This window comes from Micropterus salmoides, unplaced genomic scaffold, assembly GCF_014851395.1.
Source record: "Micropterus salmoides isolate LMB-PRFRI ecotype aquatic unplaced genomic scaffold, ASM1485139v1 Ms_hic_scaffold_19, whole genome shotgun sequence".
In the NCBI taxonomy this organism is placed as follows: Eukaryota; Metazoa; Chordata; class Actinopteri; order Centrarchiformes; family Centrarchidae; genus Micropterus; species Micropterus salmoides.
Window position 1 is genome coordinate 5,296,557 of NW_024041039.1, and position 18,630 is coordinate 5,315,186.

The following is an 18,630-nucleotide window of genomic DNA, read 5'->3' on the forward strand; positions in this document are numbered from 1 at the left end:
TGATTAGAAATTGATGGTAAAAGGCCAAAGGTTAAAGTCACTGTGACCTCAAAATGTCCTGGGAAAAAAAACTTTTTTGCCCATTATTCAACACCAAAACTCAGGAACACAAGGAGAGATTGTGACCATATTCCACTCTGGATAAGTGACACTTTTAAGGTCATTGTGACTTCAAAATAGGTTTTTAGCTGTAATTTAAGAATGAATTGGGTGAATAGAGTTTTCAAACATGTGGACTGGGACGACACAGTGAGGAAATAACAACTAGCACAGTACGGGTTTTCCTCCATCTGCCTGATTCTGAATTTTGAGCGTCATCGCGTTAGTCACATGACTGTAAACGGCGTGTTGTGTTGCTATACTCTATAAGAATCAATCTTTACATAATGATCAAGTACATGTGTATCTGTTCATCCAACACGTCTATGATAATTCTAAATCTTAAACAATGTAAATTCACTGGACTAATACCATCAATATAGTAAAAAATTTCACTTTGCCCAAAAAAAAAAAACATTTTACCCTTTATTCACTTTCTTTCAATTATACACTACATATATTATTTGAATATGGACGTAAGAGCAGGAATTGTAGTTTTTAAAAAATATTTTGTGCTTTTATATCTCATGTCTGCTGCAGCTCTTTGCCTGAGCTGCTGGAGAAGAAAAGACTCATCGACCTGCACACCAACGTCGCCACGGCCGTACTCGACCACATCAAGGTACAGCGCAGTCAGGGTCCAAACCAGTGAACTGTGTGATTACGCTTGTGCGTACTTTGTGCCAGTGTTGGCAAAACAAAGTGAATCAGAGTTTTTAGTTAATGTAAATAAACTAGTCCTTCCCGCAGCGTTGGTAGTAGAGACAGCATTTCTACTTGTTTTTATCACGGGGGGTGGGGTATGGGTAAAGTTTGTCATGAGGCTGTTGCCAGAGGAAAGATGATGTTGTTAGCTTAATCCAGTGGTTCTCAAACTTTTTCACATCAAGGACCCCTAAACTGACACAAATTATACCACAGACCCCCATTTGATAAAATATGGTCCCCATTCTAATAGAATTTTTGCTTTTAGATGTTTTATTAGAGAAAGTGTATGAAACCTGTGACCAAGTTGTCATACATTCTGTCATTGTGTTACTTATGGATGGAATTAACCTGGACAAACTATAACTATATACTACTAACAATAAACTATTCCACTTTTTGCTGGGGACCCCCTGGAACACACTCAGGGACCCCACTTTGAGAACCACTGGCTTAATCAATCGGCTTTATCCTCTGCACTGTCACACAAGGCTCAGCTTTCATTGGTTTAAGCTGGACTTTTTTAGACTCAGATGTACTTAGACTCAGTAGTGGTTTGAGCTTAATGCTAACAGAGCATTTAAATGTGCTAAGGCTAAGGCTGCTACCATATGCTATACATTCTAATGTTAGCATGTCAATGTTTAAGTTAGTTTGAAAACATGTGACAGAAGTGACCTGAAACCATAAATTATAGAGTAGACCTATCCCAAAGCTAAGAATAAAAAATATGTACTGTATATACAGTAAATATAAAAAGCATGAATTGTTTAAATAAACTTAAATATAGACAAAAAAATGGTAAAAAGCTTTTTTCTATAGGCGTTCCTTCCAATTGGAATCATTTACCTCCACGTATTCGTTCTTTGTCTTTATTTCTCTTATCTTAAATTGCACTTGTTTTCAGTAATGCTATCACTGACTGATTTTCTTATCATAGTGTCTGTTCTAAGGTTGTAACTATTTTCTGTTGGTGTTATAGTGTTGTGTTGGGTTCAAGGGGTCTTATCCTAATATACATTTGGCTATGTTAATGTGACAAAATGAAATGTCATAAAAAAAAAGTACATACAGAAAAACAGAAAATGTTGCATTATGCATTAAACATCCTAACTAGTGTTAAGTTAAAAATGCAAATGCCAAAGTTACACAGTCTGCTAAACATGCATACAGTAGTATTAGTACACAGAACAGAGTTTGAACACTAACTTGAGGCTGTTTTTTTTCCCCTCAGAGTCGTAAACTGGATGTTTACTTTGAGTTTGAAGAGAAACTGATGAGCAAGTCGACTTTAGACAAATCACTGCTGGACATCATCAGTGACCCAGATGGTATGAACACAGACATTTATTCTTAATTCTTAATGTATTATAGCAAAATAACTGTCAGACTGAGATCAGACAAACTAAACTGTGTGTAAATGTTTGTGTTTATCAGCCGGGACCCCAGAAGACAAAATGAGACTTTTCCTCATCTACTACATTGCTGCTCTGCAGCCTCCTTCAGAGGTAATATACAATAACAAATAAAACATGTATTTACAAACCTACATTACAAAAAGCTTTACAGACAAAAACTAAAGAAATTATTTAATAAAACTGAGAAAATCAATATAAAAATGTAAGATTAGAAATAATTAGAAATGGTTAGCTTTTTAAAAACATCATCACTGAAACCACAACATCTTAACCAAATATGCTGATGAATTTCTTTTGGTGTCATCATGCACTCTGTGTCCAGCCCACATTGATGTATAAAAAATGTAATATTTAGCTGCAGTGGTATCCTTATACAAGTACACAAACTTTACATTGCAAACAATGAACATGTCTTCTCTCTAAATAACAACAACAACAGTTAGAACGGTCCGCAGGGGCCGACAGGCTGTTTTATACACGCACAGTGTGAGCAGTCAGGTCGTGGCTGACCAGCGGACCGTACAGTATGAGCACATACATCGTGAGCTTTGACTTTTTTATTGCAGACAATTTACTTGTACAGTGTGAGTTGGAATAAAACAACAAGATTTCTAAAGCTGAGGAGCGTATGCCCAGCTTTAGAGAAAAGTTGTTTCTTCCCTCAAAGCCCTCTGAATTGCACTACCTTATCCAACAAATCGTTGAACATCTTGAAGCTTTGAGGAGCTGAAACATTATGTTGAGAAAGCTGTTCCCATGTTTATTGTACTTCATGTTGCCGTAAAGCTATTTAGTTAAAGAATTGCCGAATGTTTTGGGAGTTTTTTTGTGTGCTTCCTTTGACAGCAAGCTAAGTGTAACTAATATCTATTGGTAAAGTCCGGCTCTTTGAGAAAACAGCTTCTTTTTGTCAACATACAAATATTTTCCACGTTAAGGAACGTGTTTTCATTTGAAATCCACTCCAGTGACACTTTTTATCTCCAAAAACTTGCCAAAGTCTGAGCGTTTCCAAACCGCTGCTCTGATGCATGTGGGCGGGCTGTCTTCGGAAGTATGTTATTGGATCCGTCATCGCATTCACATTCGATTCATTCGAGTGTGGTGAACTAAGACAGGCGACCAGTGTGAGTCACCAAACCGCCCCTACACTAGCTTAACCGAAACCATCACCACTTGGCTCTTATGTCTCAATTGTTCTCTTAACGTGGAACCACATCAGTAAAGGACCTTCAGGAGGAGTTAACCTCCCAACGCGACACACAGCAGGGACACAAAACACAGAGTTCATTTCAGTCAGACCAGAGCTAATATACTTGAGTGTACTTCTTTTAGGGTCTGTTTTTCCTGGTTTGAGCTTCTTAATTCCAATGAAGGAATCTTAGGCTACGTTCAGACTGCAGGCCAAAGTGACCTAAATTAGATTTTTCCCACATGTGACTGAGATCTGAGCTTTCACATGGAATCTGATCTTTTCCAGTTCAGATTTGGGCCACTTTCATATGTGGTCCCGATACAGATTGGCTGCCATTACGTTAATTATTAACACTGGCTGCAAACAGGTTACAGGTTTATTGTTGATCATGTAACGTTAGTTTTATTTAGTTATAACGTTACACTGGGTTTGAGAATCTGCAGTTGGTGTTGACTTACAGTAGTTTATAAGTTGTCATTAATTGTATTGCACCTTACATAGTTGTGCTCTGTAAGTAAAAAACAGGTTACAGTTACAGAATCCCTTATAGCTATGCAGTTTTATAAGCAGCCTGGATAGAACGCAGCAGGTGATACAACATTCATTATAGCCACGAGAGACTTGAGGCTTGACTTGGACTCTAGCTCAAAGACTTGAGACTTGACTTGTGAGCATCTGAGACGAAGCCGCGCTGAACGAAAAAGCCTCACAAAAGCCATTATTATACACGTGGCTCTCTTCCTCCTCTACCTTGCTATCATCTGCTCACAAATTCCCTTTTCTTACACCTGAAATCCACCAGATTGCGAGCTCTTTTCTGAGTTATGTGCACGCTATTTGTCTGAGCGGAAACAGTGGGATATGGTGATACGGGCCACATTTAATCAACAATGGCTACGATCAGACTGCAGGCCTTAATGCTCAATTCCAGTTTTTTTTTTCCCAGATCAGATTTTTTGGTTTGACTGTTCACATTATTGCTTAAATGTGGCCAATATCAGACTCCAGTGTTAACTGTCCACGGTCTGAAAGTGACCCACATGCGCAGAAGAAGGGTGGTGATGGCGCAGTGGATAAGACGCATGCCTTTGGTGTGAGAGACCCTGGTTTGAATCCACTGTGAGAAACAATTGTGTCCCTGAGCAAGACACTTAACCCCTAGTTGCCCCAGAGGTGTGCGACCTCTGACATGTATAGCAATTTTAAGTCGCTTTGGATAAAAGTATCAGCTAAATGAATAAATGTAAGTGTAAATGTACGACATCACACACAGCACGCTGTCGGTTAGCTCACAGGAGACTCCGGTTTTTCATTGTCTTCTCATGGGTCACATTTCTCCCGCATTATGACAAATGTTCACAACTTTCTGTTGTTGTTTTCATTCATTTCATTATGGTTTCTGGCGTTGGACAACACATGTGCCCCACAGCTCACTCAGTCTCTCTCTACCTCTTTCTCTCTTTGTGAGCAGAATTTGTGAGCAGATGATGCAAGGTAGAGGAGGAAGAGAGCCATATATATAATAATGGCTTTTGCGGATGTTTTTCGTGGATGTTTCACTGCAGCTACGTCTACAGCAGAACTGTGACAGCTGCTTTAAATAGACGTTAAAGTCGCATTAGTTCTGACCTTGGTTTCCAGACTCTGGTCTCATTTAAAAGATCTGGGGTCTCATTTATAAAACTGAGCGTAGAAACCTCACTAAAATTGTACGTGCGCCCAAAAGCCTAAAATGGTGTACAGCAAAAAATATTCAGACTTATAAAACCGTGCGTACGCACGCTTGTAAGCAAGTTCCCTTTATAAATCAAAATCAACTTGAAATGTGGCGCAGGGAGCTCCATGTCCGACCCTTCAAAACGCCCATAGTTGCCTATAAATGGTCAGTGAAACGCCCCTCATTAATATTAATACGTCCTGACTGCAGAAACAAAAGGAGGCTAATTCTGACAAAAAAAAAGAAAAGCTACAAAACGAGATGTAACTCAGTGACACTGACGTTCCTTTTGGTGAAGCTGAAGTTGTTTGGTGGGTAAAAAACGCACTTTCACACAACACTTGTGATACGGAGGAAAGGGAGAACCGGAGCTCCACCCCTTTATAACCGATCTGCAGGAAGAGGCGTCCGTCCTGAGTAGTGACGTCACTGGCTGGAGGGACACACACTCAAGACGGGATGACCCAGGTACTAATCTGGATTCCCCCGTTTGTAAACAGATTATACCAAATGAATTCCGCTTGTGTTTGAACATTTATTTAACAGTCCACTCACTTAATGAGGCTGCCGATGAGTTAAAATATGACTTGTTGTAAATGACACAAAATAGTGTTATATTTCCATGATGTGTTTTTACAAGCAGAGCATCATATCCACATGCTGGCGCACAGCGTTTGGCTCAAAAGGCGATGAACATCTGATAACAAAAGGCTATATATGAAACTATGCTCTCGTATTTGCTCGACTGACGCATTGATAACGGCATCAATTTAAATGTAATTTTTCCTCCTGTTCACCTTATTTATGAGAATAAATCGCAAGTATTAATTAACACGATTCCCAATTAAACTGCACAACATATTTGAGGCGTTCTTTTGCAGGAACAAATATCTCCGTTTGTGTTTATTACCCTAAATCGGGATCTTTTTGTGCGCTGCAAATTATATTAAATTGTGTGGGGTTTTTTGTGCACTAAAGGGGAAGTCTATCAAACGTGTGTTTGTTTATTCAGAAAGGCTTTAAGTCTATAATACTCAGAGGTAATATTTCAATTTATTTTACACAATAGTAGGCCTATTCTTTTCAAACCATTTCATCCGTCTGCCATGTGAGTCGCCGTTTCTCATTTCTCCTCTTTATGTGCGTGCGCATGGTTCAGAGTTTACTTAAAGGACCGCACATTCTGTTTTGCACGTACGCACTGTTTATAAATGAGACCCTTGATCTGTATCGGTTTTGGACCACATATGAAAGTGGCCCTAATCCAAACTGGAAAAGATCAGATCCTATGTGACTTGGCCTGTTCATACTGTTATAAAAAGATCAGATCTGAGTCACATATGGGCAGAAAAATCAGATTTGGGTCACTTTGGCTTGCAGTCTGAACGTAGCCTTAATGCCACAGCATACAATGATGTTTTAGACAGTAGTGTTCTTCTAACCTTGTGGCAACAGTTTGTGGAAGGCCCTTGCCTGTTTTTTGGGGTTTTCACATCTGGAAACAACAACAGTAGGGCATTAAATATGCAGTAGCATTGTCCAACACCTGGAAGCACATGCTGGGTTCCCCTTAAAATGTGAAACAATAGCAGTGTGAAGTGATTGCCCTAAATTAACAGTAACTTGACACGGCTGTGGTGCAGCCACAAGAGAGAATTCAATTCTGATAAGTCCAAATTAACAATTAACTTTCAACTGAAATGTGTTGTGATTGTGCACAAATGTCGACAGGTTGATCAGCGTCTGATTTATAATCATAAAGTTTTATCGAGGACAAACAAGCGTCAAACAATTCAACACCTACCGGGCGATTCAGGTGGTGTTTCATTATTCAACACGTCATCCTGTCCTGTTGATTAAATAAACTGTTTTTAGATCAGTTTCCCTCCTTCCAGGCAGCCACTGGTTTCACTTAATTTCTACAAAAGTCAACTTTACAAACTTGAACTTTGTGAGCACAAACACTGATGCTGTGAAAGGGACAGCATAAATTTGGTAATTTTTTGCATTAAAACAGATTTTTAAATGGTCCTTGCTGGCACCTTGATATCAGTTCACAACAGCGGGAGGATATTAAGTGTTTTCTGGGATGTATAAGAAGCTGTGTTAGAGCAGAGAGGATTCAGCGGTGAAACGGTGACGTGAGGGTTGTGGTTTAGTTTTTTGTCCCGCTGTGGTTCAGTTCTGTCAAAATAAAACCTCAAGCTGAAGATGAAAACTGACTCTTGAGAGAACTTTGTGTGATGATCTTGCGGTTTGGTGTTTACTTCCAGGAACAAAACAGAGACACGAGGGAAAGAAGAAGATCTGAGGAATTAAAAACACAGCACCACAATGTTCCTCATTGTTCTCTGGAGGAAAGAGATGGAGCAGATTTCCTTCCTTTGAACCAAACAAACCTTTATCACTGTCAGGGTCAAAGGTCTGGAGCCAGCAATTTGACTCTGTTTTTTCTCTTAACCGCAGTTCACAATGATTTTAGTACTCAAAGCTTCTATAGATTATTTCATCGATTCATTGTTTAAGAAGTACTTTTGCTTGGCAGCGGTCGGGATCAGCTGGATCAGCTGTGTACGTTGATAGATGATAGATAATTATTAGTCTTTTCGGAAATTCATAGTGGGTCATACAGCAAACATCAGAACAACAACCAGACAACTGCTTTACCAACACAAACATCACCCGAGTGCTATACAGGTTATACTGAGTTGCAGCTGTCCGACACCCAGTTAATTCCTGACTGTGAGGTTACAACTCACGGGCCAAAAAGGAGAACAACAAACACTCGTGTGCACATCTTCAGCTGAGGACTGCGGCTTACTTTGGCTTCAACTCAACAATCAATTATGATTTCAGTTAAATGCTAAAGTTACTGTTAACTTGTCTCGGGTCCGCTGGCAGAACACCGGGTGCTTCCTGATCAGGCGCCGTTGTGCTTTTGCCGAGGTGACATTAATTTCGTTTTACGGAGGACTGACTGTAACATTACAGAGTTGTTGTTTTCTTGAAATAATCCCATACTTTTGACACTTTGTTCTTCGTCCCTCGCTATTTTCTCTCTATTTTCTTCTCCACTTTGCAAACAGCACAATCATAATCATGTCGTGTTCACCCAGGTAAGCGCGATGTGCGACAGTAATAAATGTCCGTGCGAAACAGTGTGCTATATATTATATGGATTCAACAAAGCCTCGATGCAAAGAATTTGCGTCGATGCATTTTAATAATCAAATTAATCAATAAATCGTTTCAGCCCTAATTCACATTATTGCATGTTTGTTAAGTTTTAATGTTGCAAAGAAAATTCCTGCACACTGTCTAACTTGCAAAAAATATATATTAACAACGTTTTGGTACTAGACCTTGATCATGCCTGATGAAAGTCGTGATGAAAGAAACGTTGTTAATATAGATTTTCTTGCAAAACAGTGTGCTGGAGTTTTTTTTTTTTTGCAACTTTTAGCCTACTTGTCCCCCTCATCGTCTGTTGTTATAGAGGTGCAAAGTAATTAACTGTTTTTAGCCTTTCCCTTTAAACTGCCTTTAAAGGCAAATTATGTATGGAGTTATTTTTGTACCTTAATGTCAAGGAAAACAGGAAGTTAGTTATTGTAGTTTGGCTGCTGGTTTGCTGATTTAGATATTTAACACTAAAATCTGAACACACAGACACAACACACACGCTTTTAGATTCCATGTGATTTACACTTAATTATGATATTATCTCAGAATAAATCCATAAAGTCCATAAATCTACTTCTACGAGCTGTCGAACTTTCCTGAGAATCATCATGTTTTCTTCAGTATCAGTTAGTTATACAAATACAGGAGGGGTGCACTTTGTAATCCATTGATAGTTGTGATACTTGTACATCCATAGCAGGAGCTACTAATAGCTAATTCAGCTACTTTTAATGGAGACAAGTTGCCAAAATGTGAATAAATGCAGGCAACAAAACAGAGGCTCAAGTTGGAGCATGATTATCCCCTAATTATGAGTAAGTCAAAAAATAATCCCTGATATTAACATTTGTTATGTTGCACTAATATTTTTTGACAGGAAGTTTCCCATTAACATTGTTTTTATATCCCTATATATCCCCGACAATCCCCCAACATCTATTCATATGCATATAATGTGATCTTAGGGGTTGTTGTTACCACGAGGGGTTATTGGAGGGGCGCACTTTGACACCCGTGATTCAAACAAGAACATTGCTTCCTCTTTATGGAAGGTAAAATCATAGCATTGGCCCTCAGGTCACATCTGGGTCTCAAATTTGGCAGTAACACTTTGTTTTTGTGGGGTTTGGTGTTAAAAGTCATGTGCATTGGCCAGGTTTAGGTCTCCATTTTGTTCATGTCTATGAAAATTGTGGATAATTTTTAGGGTATTGAATAATCTGCCCTGAAATGGCACAGCATCTTTGTTTAGTTAATACCAGAGCTGGTACATTCAGTTTTTTTCTTAAACACAAACAAACTGCCTCACTCAGTGAAAGAAACAGACGTCACTGCTACAATAAACTGTGTCTGTCATTTCAGGAACAGCTGTAACTTTATAATGCTGCTGGTCGTCTATCAGTGAGAGTCACACTACTTTACATGAGAATTTGCCAGGTGTTTACTGATTTTGCAAGACAACATTTAGGCCAAACCTTGGATTACAGGACCGCTTCACCAAAGTCACTTAGCTCTTAATTAACCTGAGGTGAACTCTTGTTAGTGTTTCTACCTGTATGCTGGTGGTTGTTAAAAGTTGTTGATTTGCAGAATCTTAAATTCCTGGCAGTTATGACGTATTACATTCGTAACAAATTTTCACAATCAAAATATCCAAAGAAACGGATTCTGCTGCAAATTTCACTTCTCTACTATCCCTCTGTGTGATCAGTATGTCCCAAACAGTCTAATTTATTGCTCAATACTCAATTTGTGTTTGACATCAACACCATTATGAGCTTGACTTTTAAAGTTTGTGATTGTCGGGTTATTGAAGGGGCCTGTATGTAGTTTTCAGCAGCCTCTAGTGGTAAGGTCGCAACCACAACCTAGTGGCGCAGTCGTCCAATAAACAGAAGGATGTAGGTTAAATCCCCGGCTCCCCTAGTCTGCATGTCGAAGTGTCGTTCGGCAAGACACTGACACTGAACCCCAAATTGTTACCGGTGTGTGAATGTGTATGAATGTTCTTTCCATTGTGATGTGCAGTTGGCACCTTAGCACAGATGCGCTCGCTCACCGGAACAGCTCCAGTTTCTTTGCCCATATGTGGCACAACAGCCTTCAGTGTTGATAGGCTATTACTCGTGACGTGTAACCAGACAGATGGAGCTGTGGGCAAAACATTGAGCAAGACTACAGAGTTGTGACTACAGATTATCAGAAATTAGCGCATTTTAAAATTAATTTGACACTATTTTTTTTCTGATCTGAAAAATGATCTGATCCATGATTAACAACCACGGTATGATCCAAACCTTGAGTTTTGTAATCCATTGCACCCCTAGACATGACAAATGATGGGTTAACTACCCTCAGCTGCCACTACCACAGCTTCTGTCTCATCGAGACAGGTACATCAGTTGGTACTGATTGGTGAGAGGGAAACAAAAAAACTTCATGAACAAAGAGAACTGATTTGTATTGTTGGACAATTCAACCAAACAAAAACTGACTTGACGTCTTAGATGACAGTCCTCCGGTTCTTCCCATCATCCTGGCCAGGCTTCTTCACCGACGAACAGCACATGGGACACTTACATCACCACCACTGGATTGGCAAACGGCAGCAGAAATGGTTTAGACAGATGGCCCTCGTCTTCAAAACCACATTATACTGATCAATGACCATATTTTGGACGGGCTTCATGAGAAGCATCTTCTTGGCTTTACCATATTTATAATTTCATTAGGAGCAAGTGGTAGAACAAAGATGACTGAGCCAAAGCACCAAGTTCCTCTCGGAAAACAGAGACCTGGTTAGAGTCACTGTAAAAGGAACACAGCTGGATCAGGTTAAGCTTGGCAGAAAACTCATCTCATCCTTTATAATTTGACAGGGACTGGATTGTTATTAGTTCGCGTTTGCAGTTAAAGAACTAATGCACAAGGGGTTCCATCTTTGCGTTCATTTGCACATTTTAACAATGTTTGTGCTTATTCCTCAAAGAGATCAGCAGGTTTTCAAAACTACCAGAACTCCAGACAGAACTTTTTCTTGCCCCTAAAATTTCCCCAAACCATCAAAAGCAGTCAGTCAGTGGTATCTGAGTCCAAGCCACCAGCTGCTGCTGTGCGCAGAGAGCTCAGCTTGTACACCTGCAGAAGTGATTTTAACAATCTATCTCAATTATTCAGTCAGTGATCATTCAACATTAGTAAAACGGCATGTAGGCCAAGATTGGAAAGCACGAAATGTCATTGAGTCATGGTTATTCATCATCAATAGTACTGTTAAATCTCTCCAATAAAAATACTTGGTAGGATCTGTTGTCAGTGATGTCAGTATTGAGACAGAGAATTTTTTTTCGTACGGCTAAATATTGCTCAGCTTTTCCTACATTTAGGTTGAAGTTCTTTTATGTAGTTGAGTGAATTAGGTTGAAAGGTTTCCTCACATAGCGCCCAGATATGCAGTTCTGTCAGATAATATTAATTACTGAAGAATTATAGTGAGCCAGCTTCAGGTGTGATGAAGAAGTTTTTGAGACTGATGAAGACTTAAACTTAGACCTTCCGAGGAGATACAGTGCCAGCAAACAGCATGTGAACACATCAAATGCCACCACCAAATCTGAATGATACTTCCTGTCTAGGGATAGTTATCCTTCCTAGATCTACAGAGATTCACTAAGTTTTAAATAAGGTTATTGTTCACCCCTCTTTACATGATGTGTGAGGCGTCTGTTGGTCATTGGTCCAAATCAAGACACGTTGTGTGTCCTTCAAGCCACATGCTAAACTTTCTACAAAGAGATAGTCAGTCTGTCAGTTTCTGCAATGAAACAAATTAAAATAATATAGACCTATGGTTACCTAATAAATGTTTAACAGTTTATTGTTATCAACTCAGCTGCGTTATTTAATTGATTAACAGGCAGAGAGGAGAGACTGTGTCAGATCCGGAGAGTCCATGTGTCACTTATGGCTTAGTCAATTGACCCATTCATGACCTGGGGAAACCTGTGCCATAGTATCCATAAATTATTCCTTCACATTCAATTACATTCAATAAAATAATATTCCTTTAGTGAACATCAAGAGGAAGACTGTGATGGTTGACCGTGGTCACACTGATTCAAATAGACAAACACAAAAGGTTTGTTGGTCCAGACTGAAATATCTCAACAGCTATTGAATGGGTTGCTATGAAATAGAGATACCTGCTCACCAGACAATGAATCCTACTGACTTTGATGATCTTTTTTTTCCCTGTAGTGCCACAAAGTGATTCAGACTTTTGGATTTGAGTGAAGTATCTTCACCACAAATTTATGAATTGAATGTTCTTTTTATGTGGTTTGTTCGAGCTGTTTTGTCTTGTTTAATTGAGTGCAATTATGGTGCAATTGGTAGTCCATAAATGTAACGTAAGCTAACATTATTGAACAGGTCCATTGTGTAATATTTCTGAGGATCTACCGCGGGCACCGCCTTCCATGGACGTTGCCACATTGCATCGTCATGTTTCTACAGTAGCTGAAAAGGGACAAACAGCGCTACAGAGCACGTTTTGTCACTACGTTCTTCTTGTTCTACTCGTGGTAGAATTCAGGTAGTGCAGACACTCATCACTATGTTGAATACGTACATTAGAAGAAGAAGTAGTAATAATATACTGAAGGGGTTGGCAAATAAGTTTTGCATTGGAGCAAAATTTTCAGCCATTAGATGGTGGATGAGAATATGAGCCATAATATTGACATCAACATGTTGTTCAGTTAGATCAGTCAGTAAAAGGCAGGAGATGCAACCCAAGGGCTGAGTGGTTGATCCCACCTCGGTACAACATTTTTTTTTCTCTCTTCAATAAATGGATTCTGCAACGGATGTTTCTCATATTACAGCATGTGTTTTTTGTGTTTGATCCGCATCCATCAGCTTACAGACGCTTTTTCAATTACCCAGTATCTCCAGGCAGAGGACATTTAGGGGAATCACTTTTTCTGACGGCTCTTTCAGAGGTGTGTCAAGCCGGCTACAGACTCTTGTAATGTCGTTCGAAATTTTTCAAGTAAAAGCTCAGTTTAACTCCAATACTGCATTACCGTAAACAAGCTTTTCGCGCTTTTATTTTGTAGGCAAAACCACCAAAGAGGAAGTGATTATGTGAGTAACTTTTGCTGCCATGACAGATCTATTTCAGCACTGCGATCAAAGTATTTATGTATTTATATTTTTTGCCACTATCATAATCTGTCAGCGGGCTAGATATTATTGCTGGCAGGCAGTTTTGGCGAGGGTCCATAATCACAGAGAGAATTAATGTGTTTCACTCGTCAGTATTTGTATAAACTTCTAATGTGTGGTTTATAATGGACTGCGGTGCAGAAACAGTGTTTCACACTATTGGCTTACATTTTCCATGTTATCTGTCAGTGGCCAAGTCACAATAACATATGGTTTTACTGAATAATTAAGTAAATATAATTTCTTAATAAATCTACCTAAAGAAACATCATTTCTTGACTGGCCACTGTCTGCTGTTTCAGAAGAGACATATTTTGTGCTCTCTATGGCTGTGTCAGACACTGTAGCTGTCTTACCCTCTTTGAAAGGTTAGGGGGCAGTGGTAGACTGGACAGATGGTTGCAATTCACAGCCCTCGCCACTAGATGCCACTAAATCTTACCCACTGAACATTTAAATGCCAGATGCTTCTTGTTAGTTCAACTAAATTTACTTTTGAAGAAAAGATTTTGGGCGGTGGATGTTATTAATTAGTTCATTTGTCCATTTTTTTTGTCTTTCACATTATATTTAAGTTTGTATTTGTTGAAATCATTTGTTATACATATTGTTTTAGTTCTCATTTTCAAAGGATAGTTTTTAATTAGTTTATCAACTAAATTTTTTGTCTGTTTCACTCAAAAAACCCTGCCTACTTTAACGCCTGCACGCACCAGACCAATCACTGTGTAAAGTGGCCATGGCTGATGGATTGTCTGACCTTCACAGCCTACCATCAGAAAGGCTCTTTCAGACGCTGTTTGACAATCTGAAGGTACCTCCTTGTAGCACACTGAGGCTTTCACAGTGAGGCCTGTGGTTCCCCTGGTCTGTTCAGATCTCCAGCTCGTCCCATGCTTCCTTTGCTGACGGATGGTATGACAGCTCTCCCCTCTGCCAAGAAATGAGCCTCACTTTTTTTCATCCCGCTTTCATCCACCTGAGAGATGGATCGACCCGGGATTATCCCCTCAACCTTCCATCACCACCCACCTCTTTTTCTCTCTTCCTGTCATCTGTGGTCATCCCTCTCCCTCTGTGACCAGCTCTTTGCCTCCTGTCTTTCTTTTTGTCTCTTTCTCTTCTTCCTCTCCCTCCTTTGATCTTCCTCCCTCTCTCAGACCTCTCTCTCACCCTTTTCTCCCTCCCTCTATCTGCTTTAGTCTCCAGAGAGCTGCTCCAATTTCTGACTGATGTGGTGGGACTTCAGGCCTACAAAAACAACCACACTCACATTCTCATAGACATGCACACACGTGGCTCAGCAGTTGTGTAATCCATCAGTGGCTCCCGCTGAGCTGCCAGTCCGGATCTTGTTGAAGAGGAAACTGTGTGTAGATGATGCTCTACGTCACCTTAACTAGTTATAGGTAGCAAATAGGAATGAAATGGTTTTTCTTCCTACCATGCATACAATGTGATGTTTTCCTTGGCGGGGCAGAGAGGCTTCTGAAGCAACAGTTTTGAAGTGGCGTGTCTGCTGATGTAGAGCAGTACCAATAACTTCATGTCATTGAACCTGGTTCAACTTTTTCTGCAATGCGTCGCGATCCAGTGAAATGCTGCATTTGCCAAAGAAATGCGTGCAAGCTTCAACACAGTATTCCTACTATTTACTTTGCTTTCATTCCGGCAAAATATGGAAATATATCAGCAAGAGGCGATTCCTGGTGTCAAACCCTTTTTGCATTTAAACGAAAACAGTTTTACACACATGGTTCAACATTGTTATGAAACTTATCCTGCGAGTTTGTAATGTTTAGACAAAAAAATTCTCATTTTATTATGTTATTTCTATTATGCCACGTCCATTTCTTGCATTTGAAGCACCCCCTTGTGGTCGTTTGTATCTCAGTCCTGCAGTGTTGTATGCTAAATTTGGTTGTGATTGGGTCACAATCCAAGAAGTAGTATGGCGGATTTTTATGGTCCAAAAGGCATTTTTAGTAGAGCTGGACTTGTGTGAGAAATTTCAAGTCAGTTGGACTTATGGTGTAAAGGACGTGGTCTTACCAAAATTGCATTTTTGGGCCATAATTACAGCGCCACTATCTGATCGATTGGGTTCATATTTCTGTGGCTCTTGCACGTCAAGTTTTGTGTTTCTAACTCATACCAGCTCACAGTAATTTGAGCTGATATGACAGACAACAAATAATAGTAATAATAAACCGACACAAACTCACAAATGTCACCGTTATAATTTTCCAGAGTTGTAAAATCTTGTCTCGTAGTATTATAAACAACTGTGCAGTGTTTTGGTGTCAGACAAACCTTCAAACTTCAATCTGTTAATCAAACTCACCATCTGGGATCTCATTTCTATGTTTCACTAGTAAGACAGTTGTTGTTAAATCCAGCGAAATCAATGGCTAACTTTTCACAGCTGCAGCTTGTTAAGACACTGAGAAAGCTTTTCAGATTTTATCAATGGTCCTCTTTCAGATTTCGATATAAAAACAATTATGTATCCCAAGGTTGAAAAGTATGAAAGGTGAACGATCTTCTGTACAAACTGGTTCCAGCGAGATGGGAAGGCCAGCTTTCATTTGTTGTCCATGACTTAACTGTTCAAAGTACTGCACAAGAGTTCACAGTAGTCGTTGAGGCGCCAGGTTGTCTTTCATCATTTTTCTTGGTCATCCCGGCTTGTTACCAGAGGTTATTGTCTAATGTTTGTGTGATTGTTCTGTGTGTTTCAGTCGGACTTGGACCAGTATAGAACGGCTCTGTTGGATGCAGGCTGCGACCTTTCACCTCTCAACTACATCAAACAGTGGAAGTAAGTCTGTTTTGAAAAGTAATTTGATGAAATTACTGTCAAAGGTCTTTGCTGCATCATCAAACCACAGCTTTGGTTTTTAACAGTTTATGTACCATTTGAGCTTCAAATCACTTCTATATTTTTAAACCCATGGAAACAACTGGAACCACTGGATTTATACCTAGGGCCATATAGTTTATCATGTCATTTGTCATTTTGTACTAACACAAAATCCCTTTTTGGGAACACCTAGAAGAGAGCAAATAAGGGTAATATGTCGTCTCTGTTTTAATAAAAATATTTGTATCTATTGCCTGGATGATAACTTCTGAGTAGAGTTCAACAGAAGAGCCAGTCATGTTTAGTCATTCTGGTTTCCTCTCATCTTTTCCAGGGCATTTACAAAGATGGCCGCCACCCCTGCCAATTACGGCAACAGCGGAGTCAAACCCATGGGGTAAGTTGTCATGAGATATGTTTTAAATGTTGTTGTAACATTTCAACTGTTTAAAAAAAAATGTTGTTTATACTGAAGATATCAAATGAAAGCAGCAGTGTTTATATTTAGTGATTTAAACACTTGGTCTTTTATGTCTAATGCAGTCCAAGTATTTGGCGAAACCTGAGTATTTACTCTTGGGAGTCGACGTTTGGTGGAAATGCAATGTCTAATGTCATAAAACTATAGTAAATTTCTCCACAACAGCTGAAAAATGTGACTGGAGATAATAAATAAAAAACAGTCAGACTTACTAATATCACTTTTAAAGCTACCCTTGAGCAAAGGACTTAAAAACAAGTTCCAAAATTTTGTAAACTCAGATTTTAAATGACGCATATAAACACTCAGTTACCTGTTTATTAATAAAACAGTCTTGTAATAAACCTCCTTCATAAAGAATCAATAATTCACGGGAGATATGGGGATCTCAAGAAAATATATATTAATATTAATAACAAAATTAAAACATCTCTCAGTGTATTAGAAAAAAAGTTTACAAAACATATCCTGAAAACAGCCTCAAGCAAAAACTGAACATTGCAACTGTAGTTATAACTATTGTGCAAACACTGTAAAAAAGTTAAAATTTCTTTAAATGTTCAGTCTTTGCCTGTGAAATGTGGCATGGGAATTGTAGTTTAAGCGTTAGCGCTGAAAGCAGTTGAAGTGCGGAGGCTTTCTCTCAGACCCCGGTGTTGTTTTATTTATTTTTTGTTGTTTTGTTTGCTGGGGCTGTTGGATGTGTGGGGGGTGGGATGGGAAAGTTACAGCCCGGCTTTGGAGGTAGAGGGGAGAGAGTTCAGCGTCCCTTAGCAGCAGAAGTATTAGTATTATCAGTAATAGTATTTTTGTTCATTCATTTGTAACAGGGATTGTGTTCAGACTACCAGTCTAACCCTGTCCTCCTGCTCTCTGTCTTACCTCTTTCTCCCTCCCTCCTCTCCTCTCTCTTGTCCTCCCCCCTCCTCCGTCCTCTGCAGTCTGTTTTCCAGAGTGATGAATACCGGCTCCCAGTTTGTGATGGAAGGAGTGAAGAACCTGGTGATCAAACAGCATGTGAGTAAAACAATTTCTGCTGCTGGAAAATTAGTATAAATGAAATAACCTGTGTTGCATCTAAACATCATCTAAACCCAACAAACCTGCACTTATTAAAGTCATCGATAAATAGTTTTTTGACCCAAAATTACTGTTTTTATCAGTGGAGTCTGGTAGCTTGCACACAAGTGTTAAAAGCGACTGTTTCAGGTTAAACAGGATCTCACTCTAACAAAAAAGTTCTACCTCTGTTGGGATCCTTTCCACAATGTTGTCAGACACTTGTAATAAAAATCTGAGTCTGTCTGTGGCAAAAACAAGCACTTTAGTAGACGTACTTTGATGGGGCACAATTTCCTGCAGTATTAAATCGCAGCCCTGTTTCGCTGCTACCGACTGCAGCACTCTTGCTCAATCCTGGACCAATTTGAAAACATTTTGTCCCGATAACTCACATAGACACAAAAACCTGGGAAAGTCCAGGTCAACAAATACCAGAGTTGCCTTTTAAATCTTCTAAGGAATCACTTGCCAAATCAGTCATGAATAATATTCATCATCTGTCTCAGGCCACTCAACTGAATTAAAGCCCCTATATTCTCCAGGACGGTCTGTAATATCTCGACAACTGTTGGATTGTGATGAAACGTGGTTCAGACGGTAATTTTCCCCTGCAGAACTCAAGACATTCCCATTAGCCTCAGCAATACTTTGTGTTTACTGCTAATTAGCGACTCTTAG

At 39.4% G+C, this 18,630-nt stretch overlaps 1 protein-coding gene across 1 annotated transcript in view; it reads left to right on the plus strand.

Annotated features, from left to right (window-relative positions):
* The window catches only part of scfd1 (sec1 family domain containing 1), a 40,197-nt gene that overhangs the window by 14,346 nt on the left and 7,221 nt on the right, over positions 1-18,630 (plus strand). The window contains exons 14-19 of the mRNA XM_038729257.1: positions 640-721; positions 2,039-2,135; positions 2,242-2,312; positions 16,288-16,367; positions 16,744-16,806; positions 17,832-17,907. Coding sequence (XP_038585185.1) covers positions 640-721; positions 2,039-2,135; positions 2,242-2,312; positions 16,288-16,367; positions 16,744-16,806; positions 17,832-17,907 — 469 coding nt within the window. The remainder of the gene's footprint in view (positions 1-639; positions 722-2,038; positions 2,136-2,241; positions 2,313-16,287; positions 16,368-16,743; positions 16,807-17,831; positions 17,908-18,630) is intronic.